The following is a 22964-nucleotide window of genomic DNA, read 5'->3' on the forward strand; positions in this document are numbered from 1 at the left end:
CATATGCATAAAATAAATGGATAAATCTTAAAAAAAAAAAAAAAAAAAAAAAAAACCTGGGCAGACAGGAACTTAAGGAACCTACTTTGCACCTAAGGAACAACACCCAATGGTGTCTTCTCAACCTGTGACCTCTGCACCTGTGCATGTGTACCCACACCCACATCAACAAGCACACACTCATACACAATAAATGAATGGATGCCTGGGGGTGTGGGTCAGCAGTTGAGCACCTGACATGCACAATTCTGAAGATGATCCCCTGAGGTGCTAAAAATTTTCAAAATTTCTTAGCACTTGGGAGGTGAAAGCAGAAAGGTTAGGAGTTCAAGGTCATCCTCTGATATATAGGACAGCCTGGACTCAAACAAACAAACACAAACAACAACAAAAAGGTGGGCTGGCCAGATGGTTCCAGTGGTTAAGAGCACTTATCGTCCTTCCAAAGGACCTGAATTTGAGTCGCAGTACCCATGTCAGGTCAGATGGTTCACAACTGCCTCTAACTCCAGATCCAAGAATCCAGTGCCCTCTCTGGCCTCTGAAGGCACTGCACTCACAGGGTACCCTACAACCCCCAGTAAACACACACACACACACACACACACACACACACACACACACACACACTTTTTCAAGACAGGGTTTCTCTGTGTAGCCCTGGCTGTCCTGTAACTTGCTCTATAGACCAGGCTAGCCTGGAACTCAGAGATCTGCCTGCCTCTGCCTCCCGAGTGCTGAGTGCTGGGACTAAAGGTGTGAGCCATCACCAATGCCCAGATCACACACAAATCTCTTAAAATCTCACAAAGGCAAAGCAGCTCTGGGCCTGAAAACTCAGAATTCCTAAACATTGGGGAGCCACATTTCAAATGCATATTATTATTTTATGGTGTTAAAGATAAAACTCCAGTCTACATACAAACCAGGCAAATGCTCTAATACTAAGCTATATCTTTAGTCTCTCCCCTACGACAGTTGTTTAAGACAAGAATCTCTTGTGTATCTCTGGATAGCCTGAAACTATTTGGAGCAGGCTGGCCTTGAACTGCCTGCCTCTACCTCTGTTAAAGGCATGCCACCACACCTGGCCACGGGCAGACATAATTTCTGAGAAACACAAAAGAAGTTTGTGGTTAAGATATTGAACCTAAGGGGGTTCAGAGAGTTCTGGATTCAAATTCTAGTTCTTCCCAAACAGTATGGTGGTGCATACTGACAGTTCTAGGATTTCAGAGGCAGAGGCAGGGAGATGAGTTCCAGGCTAGCCTGGGCTATGTAAAGACCTCAAAAGACAAACCCTCCCCAGTTTACCTAATGTACCCAAGGCTGGACCTAAATTTAGCAATCCATCAGCCTTAGGCTTTCCTGGATCTTCGGATTGTAGGTGTGAGAAGTGATTCTATCCTTGGGAGTTAGGACATCACTCATTGGTAGTTAGCCAGCTCTGAAGTCAGGCAGCTAGGGGACTGTTTACATCTTGTGCCTCAGCTGGCTCAGTTTGGGACAGGAGCACTCTACAGAACCTTACTCCATTGTCAGGGCCAGTGTCATGCTGCAGGTGAGGTGCATAGATCCCATTGAACAGAGTTGTGCAAACGGCTGGCTACTGTAGTGGCCAGCCATTGCCTGGTGAAACCTTTGGCTTATAAGTAATTTGGATGTATGATTATCACCTTTCACCTCCTTCTCGGTCCCTGTGCCCATGCGTCCAGCTATTAAGCACACCTCTGAGCAGGCCCTGCCTAAGAGGCGGTTTTTATACTGAACTGGACCTGGAGATATTTTCCTTCTCAGTGTGGCTGATTGATGCAAATACAAAGCTGGTGAGGATGGGCTTAGGCTGCTGCCTGGAATAAGTGACTTGGGGATCTTCATGGTGAATCTGGAAAAGTCAACTTGAAGACCCCCAAACTTGGGAGACCCTTACTCAAGTCTCGGGAAGTCACAGCCACCCAAAAACTTGCAAGACACCATACCTGGATGCAATCAGCAGAGGCTTTATTAGAGAGAGTTGGCTGGCCAAAGGTCAATTTGTTTGCCCACACAGGAGCTGAATTGACAAAGACCGGTTGGCTGAGGGGCTTTTTAAAGGGGAAAACCACAAACCAGGGGAATGAGGAGGGGGTGAAGGGTTGTGAAGGAAATAAAACATAAAAATAACAGAGAATTCCAGAGGAACCCAACCTAAGTGAGTCAGGGTCATGTGGAAAACACTCTGTCTACTCATTCTTCTCAAAAATGTGGTCTTGCCATGTCACTGTGGCCTTGCCCTGTCACTTGCTCAACTATTTCTCAGTTGTTGCCCTGTCATCGTGGTTACTAGTTTCTCAGCCCCATCTAGATGACTTGCATTCCTCTCTTCCAGTTCCTGAAACCAGCCAGTCTACATTTTTAGCTTGTTTCAGAGAAAAATTTTCCATGTCCTTCAAAGTGAGGCTTAGAGAAAAGCCTATATATATTTTATAAAATGATTTTTATAATTTTTCACTCTACAAACTGATGTGGTGTATTTGATGTCAGGAACAGGGCCAGAGCACAATCATGGCTCACGGGGGAAGAGGTCTAGGTACTAGGTGCTAGATCTTCCAAGAACCTTTCAGTAGTGTGGCTTCCTGGGGTTTTGGATAGGGACAGCTGCTTGTTCCTGTCAAACACTATGCCGTCATCTTCATCCCCAACCCCACTTGGTTTGGGCCATATGACACTACAGACAATGGTCCCAGCGAGACACAAGTGAGGTCTGCTATTCCAAGCTGTGTGTGTCCTTGTTAGCTTGTCCACCTTTCCCTTCCCTGTGGCGACTCTGCTGCCCACATTTCCCAAAAAGAACTTTCAGACGCACTCACTAGTGTTGGGGGATGAGTCTGAGTCTACATAGCTCTGATGGGCCTGGAACTTAGTAGATCCCCACCTGCCTTTGCCTCCCCGTGCTGTCCTCAGGGTGTGAGTGAGTGTGACTGTGTACAGAGGTGCTATCCAGGGTCCTCTCACTGCCTAGGCCTATGAGGCAGGGTCTCTCTCTCAGTCTGAAGCTGGGGTTCAAGTTTTCTCAGCTGAGCTGAGAAGCAAGCCCCAGCCATACTCCTGTCTCCACCCATTTCCAGAGCTGGTTTGTGTGGAACTGTAGTAATTCGGTTAAACTTAAAAATTAACTGCCCCAGGACACATCCCAGGAGGAGCACATTCCTTAGTCCGAGTTCACTTGCTGGATTAACATTCAGAGGAAGAAGGGAGAGGCTGATTCCTCAGAAGACAGGGAAGGGAACCCACCTGCAGGTGGGGAAGGCCCAGAGCATGTAGACAGATTCCGAAAGACAGACCAACCCTTGACACTTATAGACAAGGGAGGTCCTTGTCACCTGGTTCCCCAAAGACCAATCAGTTTAAAAGTCACACTGTTCTGCCAATCATATTGTGCCTAGTCACTGTCCACCCCTTAAACTGTATAAAAACTGCTCTTAGCTTTAGCTCAGGGTTCCCCTTGCCTGCATGCAAGGGAACCCCAGGACACTGGTTATTATCATTATCATTAAACCTCATGTTATTGAAGCGAATCCCCTGTTGTGTGTGTTTCTGCAGGAGCACGTCCCCTGGTTTGGATCTTAGAGTCCAATGGGAACAACAGAACAATGGGCTTGTTTTAAAGGGAGCTGGGATCTTAAACATGAAAACAAGTCTTCTTTTGTCCCAATGACTTTTTATTTTAAGACAGGATGTGATGGTTTGAGTAAGAATGGCCTGCAGAGGCTCATGTATTTAAGTATCTAGTCACCAGATTAGAATGGTTTTATAGGAGTATTAGAATGAGGAGGTGTGGCCTGTTGGAGGAGGTGTGTCACTGGGGTGGGGTTTGAGGTTTCCAGCATCATGCAGGTCATGCCCTCATCCCCATCCATGTCACAATGAACTAAGCTCTGATACTGTAAGCAAGCTCAGAATGAAATGTCTCTTCACAGCGGAGCCTTTGATAGCTCAGTTGGTAGAGCAGAGGACTGTAGTGGATGTTGTAATGGCAATCCTTAGGTTGCTGGTTTGATTCCGGCTCAAAGGACTTCGTGCATTATTTTGCCGGGGCAGAGACAGGCAGATTTCTGAATTCGAGGCCAGCCTGGTCTATAGAGTGAGTTCTAGGACAGCCAGGACTACACAGAAAAACTCTGTCTCAAAAAAAACCAAAACCAAACAAAACAAAAAAAGAGTCTCGTTAGTAGCAGTAGAATAGTTAAGACAAAGGGTTCCACGATATAAAACCCCACAGCCCGAAACTCATGTGGATCAACCTGGCCTTGAACTACCAGAAACCTGCCTGCCCCTGCCTTTCAAGTGCTGACATTAATGACATGCCACCACCATGCCCAGCAACAGACATTAAAAGTAGATTTGGTGCTGGAGAGATGGCTTAGGGCTAGGCATCATTTCCCAGCACCCACCTCAGATCTTAGAGCTGCCCAAGGAAATCCTGAGCCCTTGTGCACTCACATACACAGACACACAACATATATGCCCCGGCCCGAGGGGATTCGATGAGACCCTAGGGAAGGGGGTGAAAGAATGAAAGAGACAAGAGACACAAGGAAGAAGCACCAGTCTGAATGTCTGATCTAGTGCTTAAATTTTATTGTTCAGGCTGCTGTTATAAAGGCAAGCAGGCAGGAGGGTCATCTGACAGTCAGGGTCCAGGGTCATCCCCTAATTGCAGAGTTCTCTAAGCCCACAAGAATTCCTAGCCCAAATTACTTATCTAAATATTTTCTCACAAGCAAGAAGGCAATTAAACATTTCTCAGCTCGAGTTGCTTATCTGATTAATATTTTCTCCCTGGCAGAAGGGCAATAAATAAAGTATTTCTAAACTCAGGCTGTTTACTTAACTGACATTTGCTCTCAGGCAGAAAGGGGGTCTTGGCTCCCAGCACATACACATAATTTAAACTTTCAAAGGGATTTGTGTGTGTGTGTGTGTGTGTGTGTGCTTGTGTGTGTTGTGTGGGACAGGGGTGCCTGCAGAGGCCAGGAGAGCAGGAGTAGGAGCTGCTGCACTGCTATACAGAGAACTAATTTAAGACAGGGTTTCTCTGTGTAGCCCTGGCTATCCTGGAACTCACTCTGTAGACCAGGGTAGCCTCAAACTCAAGAGATCTGGCTGCCTCGGCCCTGCTAGCACTGGGATTTTCTGAAAAGCTGAGCCAACTCTCTAGTTCCTACAACAGACATTAGTCTTTTTGAGACATGGTCTTATCCTGTAGCCTAGGTAGCCCAGACTGGCATGGAATTTAGAGTAAAATCTTTCCCCAGCTGCTTCCCCTGAACTGAGATTCAGGCAGGATCAGAGGGCTCTATAAGATACATTACAGCATGTTTAGTGTGAAGGTAAGTAGGCTCTGCTCAGACAGGCAGTCGTCACCTCATGAAGATACTGTTGGCATTGTAGAAGTCAATCCAGTTGCTCACGGCCACACACTTCTAAGTGAACAGAGCTGGGACTGCAACCTAGGCCTCTCCCTCCCTCCCACCCTACCTGCAAGGTTTTACTATGTTGTTGAGAACCGCACTAGTCCCTGTTCGGGCGCCAAAAATATCACAGCCCGAGCAAAATGTTGAGGCCCGGGCTGCCCCACATTTGGCAGCCACTGTATCCCAGCCCAAGCTGCCGCTCCAGTCAGAGGGTCAAGGTTCAGCAAGAGAGAGAGTGAGGACGGACTCGAAGAATGGAGACCAGACAGAGTGTGATTCAATCCCGTTTATTCTTCAGTCTCTCTTCTTAGTCCAAGTCCCAAGTCCTAAGTTCCTAGTCCCTAGTTGTACTCAATAATGTGTCTAGTTCCTAGCTGTACTCTCTTAAGAATCTCCCTAAAGAGTATATTTCCTCTAAGTGTCTGATTCTCTCCCTTCTGCCTCTGCCTTTTATATGTCTCACTTCTAAGCCATGCCTTTTGGTTACACTTTTAATCATGCCCTTAGGTCTTGTCTCTAAATCTGATCTCTACACTTCTAAGTCACACTCTTAAGTTACACACCTTTAATCTCACACACCCAAGGTATCTAAACCAAGATTATCAGAGTGTGCTCAGCTGTTGTAGGCTATTGTAATCCAAGTCTCATGTCAGAGTATATGGCTCAAGATGGCTGCAAAGCTGATAGCCACTTTCTGCTAAAAGTCAGCCCCCAACACTATGTATCCCTGGAATCTGTCTGCTTGCCTCTGCTTCCCGAGTGCTGGGAGTAAAGATGTGGAGTTAAATTAGGCGGTGATGGTGCACACTTTTAATCCCAGCACTTGGGAGGCATGACAGATGGATCTCTGAGTTCGAGGCCAGCCTGGTCTACAGAAGGAGTTCCAGGATAGCCCAGGCTACACAAAGACACTCTGTCTCTGTCTCAAAAAACACAACCAACCAACAACAATAACAAAAAGCATATATATATATATATATATATATATATATATATATATATATAATATTATATATATATGCATAATATTTTTTCTTCAAATTCTCATGGAGTGGGGGGGGGTCTCAAGGCAGTACCTCAAATTTGTCTAAGGTGAGCCAGGTAGCACACAGGGTCCCATGGAATCTATTGCTGCCTTCTTGGAGAGGCTACTGGATGCCTATTGCAACTATGGCCTGATTGACCCCGATTGACCCTGAGACACCAGAGACCAGCTTGTTCCGCGCCCCTTCCGAATCTCCTCGCCCGCAAGAGAGACACGGGAGGCAGTGTTCGGGTAGTTACTACAACGAGGTTTTATTCTTGTATCAGCTGAAGCGGAAGACCCCAAGCCCGGAAAAGGCACTGCTTATATGCACCCTAGAGTGGCGTGTTCACTTCTGATTGGCTGTTCACTCATCACCCCATATTATGCCCCGGGATGGGCAGTGGCTTGGCGCACTTTCGCCTCTTGCACCTGCGCAGTTTAGTTGTTTACTTGTGGGAGCACTGGATGCCAGCGCCATTTTGTAATGGCAAATGTTGTCACTGCTCGCCGCGGCTCCCTACACCAGCTGTCAATGAGGTTCTTGTGGGTCAGTCAACCCCTGACATCCAGAAGAAAATTCAGAAAATTGAAGGCTTTGAAGGTAAGAAGCTGTCTGAATTAACAGATGTTGCAGACCGCTCTGTCAATGTTGGAACCCATACTGCCTCAAGCTGCTCCAGTCTTCGGGTCGGGGTCCAGCAAGAGAGAGAGTGAGGATGGACCAGAAGGATGGAGACCAGACAGAGTGTGATTCAATCCTGTTTATTCTTCAGTCTCTCTTCCTATTCCATGTCCCAAGTCTTGAGTTCCTAGTCCCTAGTCCCTAGTTCCTAGTCCCTAGTGCCTCCAAGTTCCAAGTTCTTCCTCCAAGTACCAAGTGCCTAATACCTAATAATAATTTCTTCTGTCTGTCTCTCACCTTTTATATGTCTTACTTCTAAGCCACGTCTCTAAGTCACGCCTTTACGTCATGCCCTTAGGCCCTGTCTCTAAATCTGATCTCTAAGTCACACCCTTAAGTCACACACCTTTAAGTCTCACACACCCAAGGGAAGATCCTGGGTATCTAAACCAAGATGTTATCAGAGTGTGCTCAGCTGTTGTAGGCTATTGTAATCAAGTCTCTTGTCAGAGTATATGGCTCAAGATGGCTGCAAGGATGATAGCCGCCTTCTGTCGGCTCCCCACAAACACAGATTGCTCGAAAGACTTTTAATAATAGGGAAAGCCAAGAAGATAAACAATCTAGGAAACTGGCAAACATTCTTATTGTAACTCAGAAAGCTCAAGGAGGTTATATAAGGGTGCAGGTGTGTGAAAACTTCTGAATAATAAAGACAAGATTAAACGATTTGATGAGTCTCAACCCCATCCAAGGCTTCCAAAAAATCAGCGTGTCTACTGTGAGGAAATGGGTTATAGGAAGAATGAATGCCTCCAGAAGCTAAGAAAAAACAGACCAAGGTTGTCAGGGTTCCAAGTCCCCTCCCGAGCCTAGGATAACTTTAACAGTGAGTAGACATACAGGAAACTTTCTTGTTGACATTGGGGCATGCCACTCAGTTCTTCAGAAGCCCCTGGGACTTATGGTAAACCAGACCACCCTGGTCCAGGGTGCCAAAGGCACTGATACTTACTAATAAACTACCAAACAATGTGTGGATTTGGGTAAAAAGATTGTTACTCTTTCTTAGTGATTCCTGAATGTCCATATCTCTTATTGGGGAGGGAGTCCTAACAAAAAATGGGAGCTCACACTTATTTCTCCCCAGAGGGCTGCATATCTGTCCAGGGAAATTCAACCTTGGTCTGTGTCCTTTCACTAGTAAATGAATACTGTTTAAGACTAGAGAATCAAGAAACAAGTCTCCCATTGCCCTTCCTCAAACAACTCATGAACTTGATACCACAGGTTTGGGCTGAGAATGACCCTCCGGGTTTGTCCTCTCATTTGCCTCTGGTTGTGGTAGGTTTGAAGGCTACCTACCTAGCTCTATCAGAGTGAAGCAGTATCCCTTGTCACCTAAGGCCCTTCAGGGTATCAGGCCTCAGATCTGTTGTCTCCACAACTGTGGGAATCTGATTCCCTGTCATTCTCCCTGGAACACACCTTTCCTGTTAGTTAGAAAGCTTAAAGGACAAGATTATAGACCTGTGCAAGATCTAGAAGAGGTAAACAAAAAGGTGGAAGACATCCACCCAACAGTCTCAAACCCATATATGCTCTTGATCTCCCTACCACCAGACAGACAAATGTATACAGTCTGGGACTTAAAAGATGCCATCCTCAGCCTTCCTCTAGGTAAGAATCTACAGCCACTTTGAGTGGCAAGATCCAGAGAATGGACTCAGTGGACAGCTGACTTAGACCAGACTACCACAAGGATTCAAAACCTCACCTACCATTTTTGATGAAGTGGTCTACCAGGACTTACATGAGTACCAGCAGACTATACCACATGTTTCTTTGCTTCAGTATGTGGATGATGTGCTATTGGCTGCCACTGATGTTGACTCTTGTATAGAAGCAACCAGGTTTCTTCTAGAAACACTGCAGGATCTTGCAGGGTCTTGGCTAAGAAGGCTCATATTTATGTATCTGAAGTGACCTACATGGGTTTCCAGCTCAAGAGAAGTCAAAGAAGTGTCTCTCACTCAGAAAAAAAAAACAAAAACAAACAAAAAAAAACCCAAAAAAACAAAAACAAAAAAAAAAAAACTTAGGCATCCTGATGCCTAACACCAAACACCAAGTATAGAAATTCCTGGGATTGGCTGGATTTTGCAGGCTCTGGATACCGGGTTTTGCTGAAATAGTTAAACCCCTTTATGAGGCCACCAAGGGGGCAGGAAGAGCCTTTCATATGGGCAGCAGAACATGAGAAAGCTTTTCAAGATTTGAAATCAGCATTGTCAGCAGCTCCTGCCCTGTCGCTGCCTGATGTGACCAAGCTCTTCCATTTATTTGTGGACAAACGCCAAGACATTGCAAAGGTGGTACTGATACAAACCTTGGGCCCCCGGTGACAACTAGTGGTCTACCTATCTAAGAAATAGGACCCAGAAGCAGCAGGATGGCCAAGTTGCTTGGGGTATGTAGCAGTTACTGCATGCCTGGCTAAAAATGCAGGCAAATTAACTGCGTGACAGTCTCTGATCATAACTACTCCTCATGCCATGGAGAGAGTTCTCAGAAGCCCCCCCTGAGCACTAGATTTCAAATGCCTGGCTAACTCGCTATCAGTCTCTGTTGCCTAGCCACCCCCGAGTGTCCTTTGTCCCTAGCACCTCACTGAACACTGCCACCGTGCTACCCAATCTGGACTGAGAAAACCCTCTGATATGTGACTGCTTGGCGACCCTGCAGTGTGTGCATTGAACCTGGCCAGACTGACTGACTGGCCCAGTGCAGATCTCACCATATACACTGATGGAAACAGCTACATGGTACCAGGTAGGCAGGGTGGCAGTGGTGGACTTGGGTAAAACCTTATTGGTGTCTGCCCTCCTGAGAGGGATGTCAGCCCAAAGGACAGAATTAATAGCCCTCACTGAAGCACTCAAATTGGGCAAGGACAAGGTGGTTAACATCTACATTGATAATCAATATGTATTCGCCCCTGCAAGCATTTACAGGACAATATAGAGCGAAAGGGACTATTGACTACAGAAGGAAAGACAATTAAAACAAACTGGAGATCCTAGACCTCCTAGCTGCTTAATGGCTCCCAAAGAAAACGGCCGTCATACATTGTCTTGAACATCAGCAGAGACCATCAGTAACCATAAAGCAGACCTGATGGCTAGAGAGGCTACCAGACAGCCCCTCCCACATCTGCCAGTGACCCTTCCAGACCCAGTCCTGCTTGAACATCTAATTTATTCCAAAGAAGACAAGCAGGCTTATCAACTCCTACCTAATACCCACATAAAGAACAGATGATGACATACATGAAATGGAAGAAAGAAAGATTTTACCAAAAAGTTTGGGCAGAACTTTGATTCAGGATCTCCATGCCAGTACACATCTGGGAATGAATCAGATGAAAGAATTAATATCTACAAAGTTTTTTATTCAAGAGCTAACCAAGGAAGTAAAGGAGGTTGTTACTAGATGTCATCCTTGTCAAATGACAAGCCCAGCTCCAAAAACAACATAAGCCAACAGAGAAAGACCAACCTCCTCAGGAGTCTACTGGGAAACAGACTTCTCTGAGGTAAAAGCAGGAAAATTTGGTTACAAATATATATTTTTTTTAAAGATTTATTTATTTTATTTACATGAATATACTGTAGCTGTCTTTAGACACACCAGAAGAGGGAGATGGTTGTGAGCCACCTTGTGGCTTCTGGGAATCGAATTGAGCAGTCAGTCTCTTAACCTCTGAGCCATCTCTCCAGCCCACAAATATCTTTTATATTTTTATTTCATATTTATAAAAGGCTTATACATACCTTCTCAGGATGGACTGAGGCATTCCCAATCAAGAAGGAAAGTGCTCAAACTGTAAGAAAGTGCTCACTGAGGAAATAATACCTCGGTTTAGAACTCCTATGGTCTTAGGATTCGACAATTGACCAGCATTTATCTCTCAGGTTAGTCAAACTTTAGCAAAAACATTAGAGGTAAATTGGAAGCTTCATTATGCATTCACCACCACCACCACCACCCCTAGAGTTCAGGCCAGGTAGAGAGGATGAATAGGACCCTCAAGGAGACATTAACTAAATTAACCCTAGAAACTGTCGATGACTTGGTGACTCTCCTTCCATTCTCCTTAGGGTTAGGAACACTCCTTACACAGATGGACTAACTCCGTTTGAGATGTTTGGGAGACCCCCTCCAACCCTTCCACATGATAGCTGAGATTTCTAATCATGATATCCTTAAGTCAATCCAGTCACTCCAGAGGATCCAGACTGGCCTGCATGCAAATGTTGGACACCTACATGAACTAGGCTCACCTGTCACCCCTCATCAGTTCCAACATGGAGACTTAATCTTGGTTAAGAGACACTGTAAAGAATCCCTTGCTTCTCAATGGAAGGGATCCTGCACTGTGATCCAGGCAACTCCCATGGCAGTAAAGGTTGAGAGATCCACACCTGAATGTGTCATTCTCATCTGAAGTCTGCTACTCAGAAACATCAGGACCCAGCCCAGAGATGGACTGTCCAGTCTCATCCACAGGACCCACAAGAAAACATCAACCTCCAGAGCAAGGATGGGCAGTGCAGCAACACCCAGAGGGCACTCTGAAGATAAGACTTGTTGCAGATTAACTGTTGTCTTCTGTTTTATTTTTATGATAATCCCTTGCTCTACCCTGGGATTGGTGAGGCCTAATAACTATAAGCAAAAGACTTGGCTATGAAGGTTATCTGATACTAAAATAGGCAGAGTTATAACTGGTTTGTATCATGATGACTATTCTCAGCCTCCAAAAATTGTCACAGACCTTTGTGACTTATGGCCAGATCTAGGTAACAAGTCTCAAGACCCTCAAGTATACCATCCCTCACCTTAGGCCTTCATGGCTGGGCCACATACACCTGGACATAAAGGTACTAGGTACAGCATTGACAGCACAGCAAAAGGACAGATCAACTTTATGCATGCCCAGCAGAAACCGGGTCCACGTGCACTCAGTCTCCTGCTGATCACAACTGCCATCATTGCGGATGTGAAACCTGGGCCCCAGGATGAAAAGTGGACCATGAGCCTTATATCGATACAAGGCTTACTTGTAATTCAGAATGTAAGATTCTTTTTTGTTTTGTTTTGTTTTGTTTTGTTTTTCGAGACAGGGTTTCTCGGTATAGCCCTGGCTGTCCTGGATCACTCTGTAGACCAGGCTGGCCTTAAACTCAGAAACCCGCCTGCCTCTGCCTCCCAAGTGCTGGAATTAAAGGCGTGGGCCACCGCTGCCTGGCTGGTATGTCTTTTCCAATTCCACAAAACCTGAGGTCCTACGCCCTAGTGGGACCTCAGGCACAAATCCCCAAACCCAGTTCTGTGACAAGAGTAAGTACTGCAACTTCCCAGGTGTTTCCTCAAAACATGTCATATTCTCAGACTGTGCTCCCTCCTTTTGAGATCCCTGAGCCCCCATTTTTACACGGGGAACCTTTAATCAACAGTATAGAAGCCACTTTCAAGTTTCTCAATACTTCTAGGCCAAATATGACTAAATACTCTTGGTTGTTTGGACCCCATGCCTCCTTACTATATAGGAATAGCTACTGTTGACCCTAAACCCTTCCAACCCCTTAAGGTAGTCTTCATAAATGACACTGCTTCCTGTCCTTGGAAGATGTCAGTCTCTCTGGGGAACATACAGGGAAATGGAACGTGTTTTAGGTCTCAAGAATATCCATTGCCAATGTCACTCTATTCAGGTGTATGCCATGCTCCTGACACTTATGTGGTAAAACTGTCCAGTTCTCTTGGAATGAAGACTAACCAACCTCCTAGCAGCACCTAAAGGCACTTGGTTTGCATGGACTATAGACCTTTCCATTTATCAGTAGCTCATTTCACAGGCAAGCCTACAATATGTCCATGTGGTTATGCTTGTCCATGTGGGACCTCAGGTTACATACTATGGAGGGACAGCAGGGTGGGGTCACATGGGCCTGTATCCTAGCCCTCGCTCTAGGAGAGCTGCACCCATTGTGATGCCAGTGTTGACTGGGATGGCTATTGCAGGATTGGCAGCAATGGGACTGCCGCTCTAGTTACAGGGGACAGAAAGAACTTCAGGCCATTGAGTGAACAGGTAGAGAAAGATCTGGCTCAATTATATTCAGCCACCTCATTTTTGGAATGACAGGAGGACTCTTTAGCTGAGGTGCTCCTGCAGAACCATAGGGCATTAGGCTTGCTGTTCCTCAAGGAAGGGGGATTATGTATGGCTCTGAGGGAGCAGTGCTGTTTCTGTGCTAACAGTTTTGGCTAACACCACCATCTACCACTCTTTCCATCCTGTGCTGAAGACCAGTCAACCTGGGTTTTCATATAAGAAATCTGTCCTGAGGACAGACAGGTGCCACAATTAGGTTTTCCTTCTTGTGGCCCCGATAGATCAGTCTGAGAACATTCAATAAACTTTCATCATATATTTAAGACTGGTGCATGAGTGGTCAGTGCAAGGCTTATCCCAGGCCCCAACATAAGCTATGCTGTTGCTGGGAACTGAACAGAGGTGCTCTGAAGAGCAGCCAGTGCTCGTCAACAGGTGAGTTGTCTGTGTGAGCAATGAGCAAAGGACAGCAGTCACTCACCCTCACCTGCCAGTCACACTCAGGGACAGGAATTCTCATTCTGAACATCTGCTTGCAAGGGATCGATCCTTTTGAGAAAGTTGAACAATATTAACTTCTTTCCCCTTTAGAGTTGCGATGGGCATAAGCCAGGCAGTGGTGGTGCACCCCTTTTAATCCCAGGGCGCAGGAGGCAGATGCATTTAAGGTCAACTTAGTCTAAAGAGCAAGTTCCAGGATAGCCAGGACGTAGAGAAACCCTGTCTCAAAAAACAGATTTATTGAGGGCTAGAGATATGGTTCAGCGGTTAAGAGCACTGGCTGCTCTCCCAGAGGTCCCGAGTTCAATTGCCAGCAACCACATGGTGGCTCACAACCACCTGTAATGGAATCTGATGCCCTCTTCTGGTGTGTCTGAAGACAGCTACAGTGTACTCACATACATAAATACATTTTACAGAAAGAATTCTCATGGCCTGACAGCTGTGAGAGTCAGCAGGAGTGAGCGGATGTGATTAATGGCAGGCATGACTGGGGCTAGTAGAGACAAGAATCAGAACTATACAGAAACTGTGTATATGTTTATTAACAAAAGGGACAACCACACACACCCATTCACGAGTATGTTTAGGAACCTTAGCACCGACAATACCCACCCCTCCCAATACCTATCTTCTTTAGGACCCACCCCAAACTTTGGGGGGTTTCTAGCATTTTTTTTTTAATCTAGAAACCACATGAATATACTGTCTGGGCTCTCTGCCTTTTATGCCTCCATCTTTCAGTCCCTGTGGGCTGTAGATAAAAATCTCCAAGAAGCTGCTCAGTCATTCAGGTTTAGATCAAAATCTGGATATAACTCCTTGGTGGTAACGCCTCGAGTCACAGCTGAAAGAAAGGATGGATGGATTACTATCCAGAGGAGACTGTTAAAATCCAAACTAAGGTTGCTGTCCTGACTACCCACACACCACCTCTGGGCCCAGATGCACACCTTACCATTTATGGCAAAGGTAATCTCCTTGCTTCTCCATCTAAGCCTTGTCCCTGGGGGCTTGGTCTGGCCACCCATAGCAAGCATTTCAGCATGGCCTCTGTATGACCCTGTTCCTCTTGCTGCTCTGCCTAAGACACACCTATCTTCTTTTTTCCTGCCACCATCTTCAGACTTCAGTATTCCCATCTCTGCTGTTTCCCTCACAGAACTTAACACTCGAGCATTTCTGAGTAGATGCCCAGTAAATATTCACTGCAAATCACAATATCACAGTGCAATATCACAGTCAGGAACAGTGATAGGACACATGCTCCAGGTCATATGACCTAGAGGTGTTGTGACTGGGGCTGACTATGGAATATAGGCTGGTCTTGAAATTATGATCCTTCTGCCTCAATCCACCACTACACCTGGCCACATTCTTTTTTGGTTCTGATCACTCCTCTAGCAGTCCCCTCTGCTGTGAACCTGGGTTCCTCTGGGCTGTGGAATCTTGGATGCCAACAGGGATCTCTGAAACAACTGTAAAACTCAGGCAGCAGCTCTAAACACCATCCTTTCAGGCTGCAGAACACCAAGGTCTGCCACTCTGAACCAGTGCAAAGTGCTGAGCTATCAGGCTTCTAGACATATCTTACCCCAACTGGCTTGACTTCCATGACAAGCTGTTCTAGTCAGACAAACACACAGGCATCTGCCTTGGTTCAAGACTCTGGATTTAGTTGGAGAAGTAATCCCACTGCATATTATAAAGAGCTGCCCTGGTCCTTGCTGCCACTTAAGCAAGTCGGTCATTAGAAGTAGCCATGGTATTGCAATGTCTCTGCAGGCCATGGAAGAACAAGAACCATTACTGCAGTCTCGCAGGTAGGTAAGTCCTGTTCAAAATCACTCCCAAGTAGGACCTGAGCTTGAAAGCCTGGGGACTAAATAAAGCAGGAGCTGCATGCCTGCGTTGCTGGTCACTCAGGGGAGAAGAGACTGGTAAGAAGGGTTGGGGTATTCCTCCAAGAGCAGGGTAGCTGACAAGAGTGGACAGTTGGCAAGTTAGGGGAACAAGGAGTAAAATCCAACACCCCTAGGGAGGGGAGGAGCCACCGTCCCATCCCTTGAGACTCACCCAGCTTGCCCAGCAGCATCTGGGACACATCCTTGATGTCATTGTACTCGTGGAGGAGGGAGATGTGCTGCTCCAGTTCGATCACACGGTAGCCCCTAGGGAGGAGCAGTAAAGAAGGAACATCATTAGGTGAGCCGGAGGGCCCTGATCAGGTGGCACTGTGACATTTGCTCTATTTAACAAATATTCATTTAGTCCTACTAGGTGCTAGGCCTTGGGTACAAGGATGACCTGCTTTCCTGAAGTTTATAATGGCCAGGGGATCTGCCCATCCCCTCATTCCTAGCAAACCTGTCTTATCAAAAAGGAGGAATTTATGGCTACTATGTGACCCTGGCCTTGAGTCACCAGGCAGATTCCCTTATGAGAAATACCTCAGTACAACTCAGCCTCTGCTGAGGTTGGAGTAAGGAGCATAAAGGGAGCCCAGGAGTAGTGAAGCTAGCTTCTCCTAGGTACCGAAACTCCACACTGAAAGGACCCATGGTAGTGAGCAGTGCCTGGAAGAATGGACATTGCTTTCACTTCCCACAGCTTTCTAGACCCTGGTTCGAGGCTTGTCCCAAACTGACTTCCTAGAATGGTTGCAGATACTCAGTACAACTTACAATCTTTCCTACGGCAATCTAGTATAGCTAGGTTTCTATTACTAGGCAATAATAAGAATGTTTGTATGTGACTTGGGATCAAACAGGTCCCATGAACAACAGGTGAGAACTCTGGCAGAGTTCCATTGCTCTTTGGTTTTCTTGCAGTGGGATGGAACCCAGGGCTTTATGCATGTGAGGCAAGGATTCCACAATTGCCTCAAAGTTATCTCAACCACACTGGGGTGGCAACAACAAGACTTGGTCAGAACACTAGATGTGGTTGCCCATGCCTGTAACCATTCCCTAAGAGGAATAGGAGAATCAGTTCAATGTCATCAGCTATACAGAAAGTTTAAAGGCCAGCCTGGGGTCCAGGAGAGTCTTAGAAAACAAAATACTTACTCTGCTGTTAATTGGGAGATCTCCTTGTCCAGCATGTCCTGCTTCTCCTTCAGTTTCTGAATGTCAGAGCTCAAGGTCTCCTCAGTGACATCATCACCCTCATCAATCATGGGGAATGGCCGTTGCTGAACATTACAGATCAGAGCCTATGAATATCTCTCAATAGCCATTCCTATTTCAGCTTGGTAAAAGGCCCCTGATCTCAGAATAACATTTATTTCTCAGCTCTCCATGGAATTAGGTGTGGCCCTAATTCTGTTGGGACAGTGAACATGTCATCAGAAGCGACAGGTGCAATGTCTGAGGAATGTCATTCTAGGGAGAAAACATGGGTAATGCTGGCCTTTCTCTGCACGAAAGGTAATGCTAAAGACCAGCAATCTTGGATGAGGAAGCAGCCCCTAGGGAGGCTGGAGCGAGATGGGCAGGATCCATGACGGACGGCAGTTATTTGGCAACAAACTCCTTAAGGCTACAGACTTCATCTTTGCCCTTTCTGCCTCTGAGCCTGTAAAGCAGTTTTCAACCTGTGGATCATGACCCCTCCACAGAGGATCACATATCAGATATTTATAATTCATAACAGTAGCAAAATTAGTTATGAGGTAGCATCAAGACAATTATGGTTGGGGGTCACTACAATATGAAGAACTGTATTAAAGGGTCACAACATTAGGAAGGCTGAGACCCACTGGTGTAAAGGCTGGCATCAAGAGCTCAGCTTATCTTCAGGAAGTGTTATGTTCAACTCCCTAGCAAGAAAACACGCAGGAAGCTGTAGTTCCTGCTTTTAGGTCTCTGGCTTATGATCAGTCAATTATGAGTGAGCACTGCCTGCCAGCACTGGCAGGAGCCCAGGAAAAGACATCCAGCTGGGCCCCTGTATTCAGAAGACACATCAGCCAAAAAGAACCAAAGAGAAGGGCGGGCCTGCAAAGTGGCTTGGCTGGTTAGATTACTTGCCTTGTAATCCTGACAACCCTGAGTTTGATCCTCAGAACCCTGGTAGAAAGAACCAACTCCTCAAAATTATTGGAGTGTGAGAGCTGGTCTTATCCTTCATAGGCACAACAGAAAAGCAGGCCCTGGGCAGCACAATAAATAGAGCTGGCCCTTCAGGCATGTGTGCGGGTGAGCCAGCTCCAAGGCCATGAGAGTGGCCTGTCCCTTAACTGCTGCCACATTGGGTTAGCTGGCTGGACATAGTGCTGGAGAGCTCCCCCTGGTGGTGAGGGTGTGGGAAAGCTAGCAGACTAACCAGATCAAGTTGGTCTATCCTACTATCTACCCCAACAATGAACTGCTGGAGCACATGAAGGGCTAGTCCTGCAGATCTAAAGCCGCAGAATCTCCACGATGCAGGGCAACAACAGTTTTTCCAAGAGGAGTCCCAGTGAGGATCCAGTACTGATAGTGTAGTAGAAGCCAGAGGCCTTGAACCAGATCAAGGACTCATTGTAATGGACATTTGCAAGCAAAGAAATAAGGACAAAAGGGTGTACTGCGGGACATACTGTAACACACTACAACTTCCACAAGGATATTTATTTCTTTTGCAGGGGAGTTTGCAAGGGCAGAGGGCGGGTATGAAGGGACAGGGAGATGAGTGGGATGGGGGTACATGATGTGAAATCCACGAAGAAAAAAAAAAGTTAAAAATAATTGTACACACACACAGTACATTAAAAATGTTTCGAAAGAGCCATGGGGAGGGTTCAGCGAGTAAAGGTATCTACAGCAAAACTGAAGAGTTCCCCTGGAGCCCAAATGGTGGGAGAAACGACTCCTTCAAGTTATCCTTTGACTTCCACATGCACAACACAGTGCAGTGCTTCCCAACCTTCCTGATGCTACAACCCTTTAATTCAATACCTCACTGTATTGAAGCCCAACCATAAACTTCACCTTATTGAAACTTTGTAACTATAATTTTGTTACTGTTATGAATCATAACTATCTGATATGCAGGATATCTGATATGCCTGCAAAAGGGGTGCCCTACCCACAAAGGGGCTGTGGGCTGCAGGTTGAGAAGCACTGCCATTGTACCTCCTGCCCCAAATAAAGTACCTGTAATTTTGTTTACTTTTATTTAAAAAAAAGTGGGGAGGTGAAGAGGGGTACCCAAAAGGTCTCACTATGTAGCTCTGGCTGACCTGTAACTCACTATACAGACCAAGGTGGCCCCTAACTCAGAGTGCTAGGATTAAAGGATGTGCTACCATGTGCACACATGCACACACACACACACACACACACACACACACACACACACACACACGGCTGAAATGATGGCTCAGCAGTTAAGGGCACTTGCTGCTCTTATAGAGGAATTAGTTTAGTTCCTAGTGCGCATGTGGGGTTCATAACCACTTATACCTCCAGTGCCAGGGGGTTGGAACTTCTGACCTCTCGGCCCCAGGCATGCAAATGGTGTGCACATGTGCACCCACTACTTAAGCAAAACCACTTACGAATCTAAATGAAAATCCTTTTTGTATTATTAAATATTTTTAATTATGTGTTTGTAGGGGTGTGTATGCATAGGAGTGCAGATAACTGTGGAGGCCAAAGGCATTATAGGCCCCTGAAGCTCGAGTTTTAGGAGGTTGTGAGCCACCTGGTATGGGTGTTGGAAACTTGAGCCCAGGTCCTCTACAGAGCACACTCTTAACCATGTCCACTGCACTTTCTGAGGCAGGGCCTCTCTGAATTTGGAGCTCACTGATTTGGCTAGACAGCAGGCCAGCAGGGCCTGGGAGTTGCTGTCTTCACCTTAATGCTAGCATTACATGTATGTTTGTGTTTCTGCATCCAGTTTTTACACAGTTTCGAGTGAATTTATGTGGCTCTGTTTGTCGAAAGCACTTTTCCCACAGATCTTTCCAAGCTATCCTGGTGTTTCACCTCACTTCTCGTCACCTGACATGTTGTTCAGTTCATTTCTATGTTCATGCCACTTTATCTTGGTAAATTCCAAGAAGACAGGGACTTTGTGTTTGTCCATTGCTGACACCACAGTGCCTATAACAGTAATTGGGCACAGCAAACAATAGTCATCAAATCAAAGATCCAACAACTAATTATAAGAAAACCACTGTGTTAAGGAAGTATCTAGAATTGCTACAGCCAGAGTAGAGGGTAAGGCTTGCCAACAAAGCTAAGCTTCAAAGGGTGAGTGGGTGTTAGCTGGGCCAGCAGCAATAATGAAGCATGCCAGCCAAAAAGTTCTTTTCAACTACTGCGGCCACTCAGGGAAATCTCAATCCTTAGCTTTGAGAAGAAAAAAAAAAAGAAAAAAATCAGAATAAGCCCCTATGAGGAAAACTTGGGGTTTACTAAAATGCATTCTTACTAGATTTAAGGAGTTAATAAAAGGCAACTGAGACATACTCAGGTGAGGGAGTGAGCTTCCAAACGAGACTTGAATTTGTATTTTTTTTCCTGAGGTAGGCTCTTTCTATGTAGTATGTAGACCTAGCTGTCTTTGGAACTCACTATGTAGACCAGGTTAGTTTCAAACTCACTGAAATTCACCTGCTCCTGCCTCAGCCTCCCAAGAGCACCTGGCATTAAAAGTAAGTGGTACCACTCCTGACCAGGGTTCATGTCTAAACTACAGTCACATATAGACTTCTCAAATCAAAGGTCTGCCAAGCAACTTTAATTACAAGGTTCCTGATCACCTGCCTAACAGGTTTACAATGAATTAGAACCCTCAGTCTCAAGGACACAGAAAATTAGGTTATTATTCTTACTGTAAACAAAGTTAATGTCTTATGAGCTTCCTAGAAAACTCCTGGGTGAGGAGTGAGGCTCGAGCCATGGTCTGGCCTTAAGTCAGGCTTACTGCTACCTTAACAATCCCTATTCAAAAATATCTCCCCCGAAAGAAATATTGGCGGCCAAAGAAACAATTTGGCTGGTGCCAAGTCTAATGGCCTGGGCTCGCACTGTAGAAGAGCCACTCTCAAGTGTGGTTCTTTCACCTCCATATGTACTCTGTGACTTTCCAGTGCCCACAAACACTAAGTACATTTCAAAATGCAATTTTAAATTAAAAAAAAAAAAAAAAAAAAGCCAAGGCTTTTAATCTCAGTACTGGGAGACTGAGGCAAGCACAATTTTTGAGTTCAAGGACAGCCTTGACTCAATAAAACAAAGTAATAGCAATTTAAAAAAGAATACTTACTGTTTTTATGTTGGCATCATCTGCAACAAACATTGTGCTGGATCCCTGATTCTAAAATCAAGGTGCTATCTTTGTTTTTTTTTTCAAGACAGGGTTTCTGTCCTTTGGACACCAGGCTGGAAAAGATTCCCATCTGCCTCCTAAGTGCCGGGATTAAAACCTTGCACCACTACTGCCTTGCTCAATGTGCTCTTTCTCTCCCCAAGTCTCCATAATTTATCCTGGCTCTCTAGCATTTGAGTTGCTACGGCAGGGGGATGAAGAGTATTCAACTAGTGTGGGCTACATAGTGAGACCACACAAGGGCATCCTTGAATGCAGAATTTGGCACCAGTCTGCCTCCAGCTTAGACTTAAAAGCTATCTTAGGAAATACAAAGTATGTTCAATCCTATTTCTAAGTAAACCTCTGTTTCTCAAGGACTGGGCTATGGCCTACCTATAACCTTAACTACAAATGGTTCTGCATGACCTGATGCACGAATGGCAATCATGTCTTTGTTCCATAAAGTTGTTTATAACCATCTTGCAACCCTACCTTTGTTTCAAAAGGACCACCTCTGACTGACTACCTAGTTCTGCCCACCTTACTACCATGTCTTTGTTTGAGGAGGTCGTTTGGACTAATGTGTATGCTTATGTTCTGCCCCTGTAACGCCACCAAATCCTCCATTTGAAAACCCCCTACCCCTGAGCTCTAGAAGCCTTGTCTTCCTCACATCCGAGGTCAGGCTCTCGAGCCCCGCCTTAGGGGCTGAGTACACGAATAAAAAAGCTTGCTTTAATCAATTGTTTGCTTTAAATGATTTGGTCATTATGATTTGGGTCGGTGGTTTTTCTCCTCCCATCTTTGGGATTAACAACTGTCTCAAGGAGGGGTATGAAAGACAAAAAAAAAAATATTACTAAAAAGGAGTGAATCATGATTTCATCAAAAAGAGTACTTTAAAATTAATCCATCTTTGGGGGTGAGAAATGAAGGACTTTGAGTTTTGGGGGTGGTCCAAAAAAAAAAAAAGGGTAGCCTCGGGAGTGGTCAGCATAAAGATGGATGGATTCCTTGACTGGGAAATCATGCAGGACAGATGGCAGGCTGAGTCAGGGGACAAAGCTGCGAGCAAGAGCGGTTGGGCATCGGGCAGGTAGGAATGGGAGGGCAGGACCCCCATGTCTGAGAAAGGAAAAGGTGAGAAAGGAAAAGACTAAGGTTGGCGGCGGAAGGCTCACGAAGAGGGAGGCGATGGGTGGGTGCTGGGATGCAGAGGGAGGGTGGGGTGGGGCTGATGTACTCACCGGTGATCGGTAGCCGCCATGGTAAATTCGGCTGAATTCTGACTCACCCCTGGGGAGGAACCCGAGGAAAGGGGCTGATGAGGCTGGGGTGACTGAGGGGGCGGGAAGAGGCTGGGCCGGGACCCAGCTTCCGGGACATTACCTGAGCTACCAGGATGGGGCGGGGGGCTCTGAGGTCGGGGTGCGCATCGTGGGAAGGGGACTGTGTGGAGAACGGGTTACGGAGAGGCCTGGTGAGGAGTCGGGAAAGGGCTGTGAAATGACGCGCGGCGCGTTTCTCACCCACCTCCTGAACCCTAAGGTCCGGGGCACCCGGAGCGGGGTGGTCTTAAACTCTGAAGGGTCCAGGGTTGGGGTTAAACGGCCGCTTCAGGTAACTAGAAATCGACGACGGAGCCCACCAACCGCCCCACGCCCGGCTGCGCACGCACCAAGCTAAGGCGGCCCCGCCCCTCCCTGCGATAGGCCGCTGCGAGGGGTCATGGGTGCGCGCGCAGCTCTCGTCGTTAACTCCACCCGTCGCTCCCGCCTCGCGACAGCGTGATCACGCCTCCCTGTCATTCATCGTTCTCATCAACCAATGGGCTTGGGGAAGGTAGGTCACGCTGGGTTTCCAAGCGTCCAA

The 22964-nt window shown here is 46.2% G+C and overlaps 1 protein-coding gene and 1 non-coding gene across 3 annotated transcripts; one reads left to right on the top strand and one right to left on the bottom strand.

Annotated features, from left to right (window-relative positions):
* The first annotated feature begins 3964 nt into the window (after nucleotides 1-3964).
* Nucleotides 3965-4054, top strand: Trnay-gua (transfer RNA tyrosine (anticodon GUA)). The gene is given in 2 exon segments: nucleotides 3965-4001; nucleotides 4019-4054. It is a non-coding gene; the product is annotated as a tRNA-Tyr (tRNA).
* A 10260-nt stretch (nucleotides 4055-14314) lies between these two features.
* On the bottom strand, nucleotides 14315-22776 carry Swi5 (SWI5 homologous recombination repair protein). 2 transcript variants are annotated; one of them, XM_034493898.2, is made up of 5 exons: nucleotides 22626-22776; nucleotides 22340-22388; nucleotides 16856-16980; nucleotides 15864-15958; nucleotides 14315-14634 (listed from the first exon to the last, which is right to left on the bottom strand). In XM_034493898.2, exons 3-5 carry the CDS (start codon nucleotides 16963-16965, stop codon nucleotides 14570-14572), a joined length of 270 nt encoding a protein of 89 aa, XP_034349789.1. In that variant the 5' UTR covers nucleotides 16966-16980; nucleotides 22340-22388; nucleotides 22626-22776; the 3' UTR covers nucleotides 14315-14569. The 2 variants fall into 2 exon arrangements, with proteins under 2 accessions (XP_034349789.1, XP_034349791.1); XM_034493900.2 differs by lacking the exon at nucleotides 22340-22388 and having other exon boundaries at nucleotides 14436-14634; nucleotides 22626-22767.
* Nucleotides 22777-22964: the final 188 nt, after the last annotated feature.

Source organism: Arvicanthis niloticus, chromosome 2 (assembly GCF_011762505.2).
Source record: "Arvicanthis niloticus isolate mArvNil1 chromosome 2, mArvNil1.pat.X, whole genome shotgun sequence".
NCBI classification, from domain to species: domain Eukaryota; kingdom Metazoa; phylum Chordata; class Mammalia; order Rodentia; family Muridae; genus Arvicanthis; species Arvicanthis niloticus.

Excerpts from the sequence above, each read along its gene's own strand:
- Swi5 (XM_034493898.2), bottom strand. The coding sequence starts at position 16,965 with ATGATTGATGAGGGTGATGATGTCACTGAGGAGACCTTGAGCTCTGAC. Across the intron at positions 15,959-16,855 it reads ATCTCCCAATTAACAGCAGA|GGGCTACCGTGTGATCGAAC; the intron begins GTAAGTATTTTG and ends GCTCCTCCCTAG. Across the intron at positions 14,635-15,863 it reads GATGCTGCTGGGCAAGCTGG|CTGTGACTCGAGGCGTTACC; the intron begins GTGAGTCTCAAG and ends CCTTTCTTTCAG.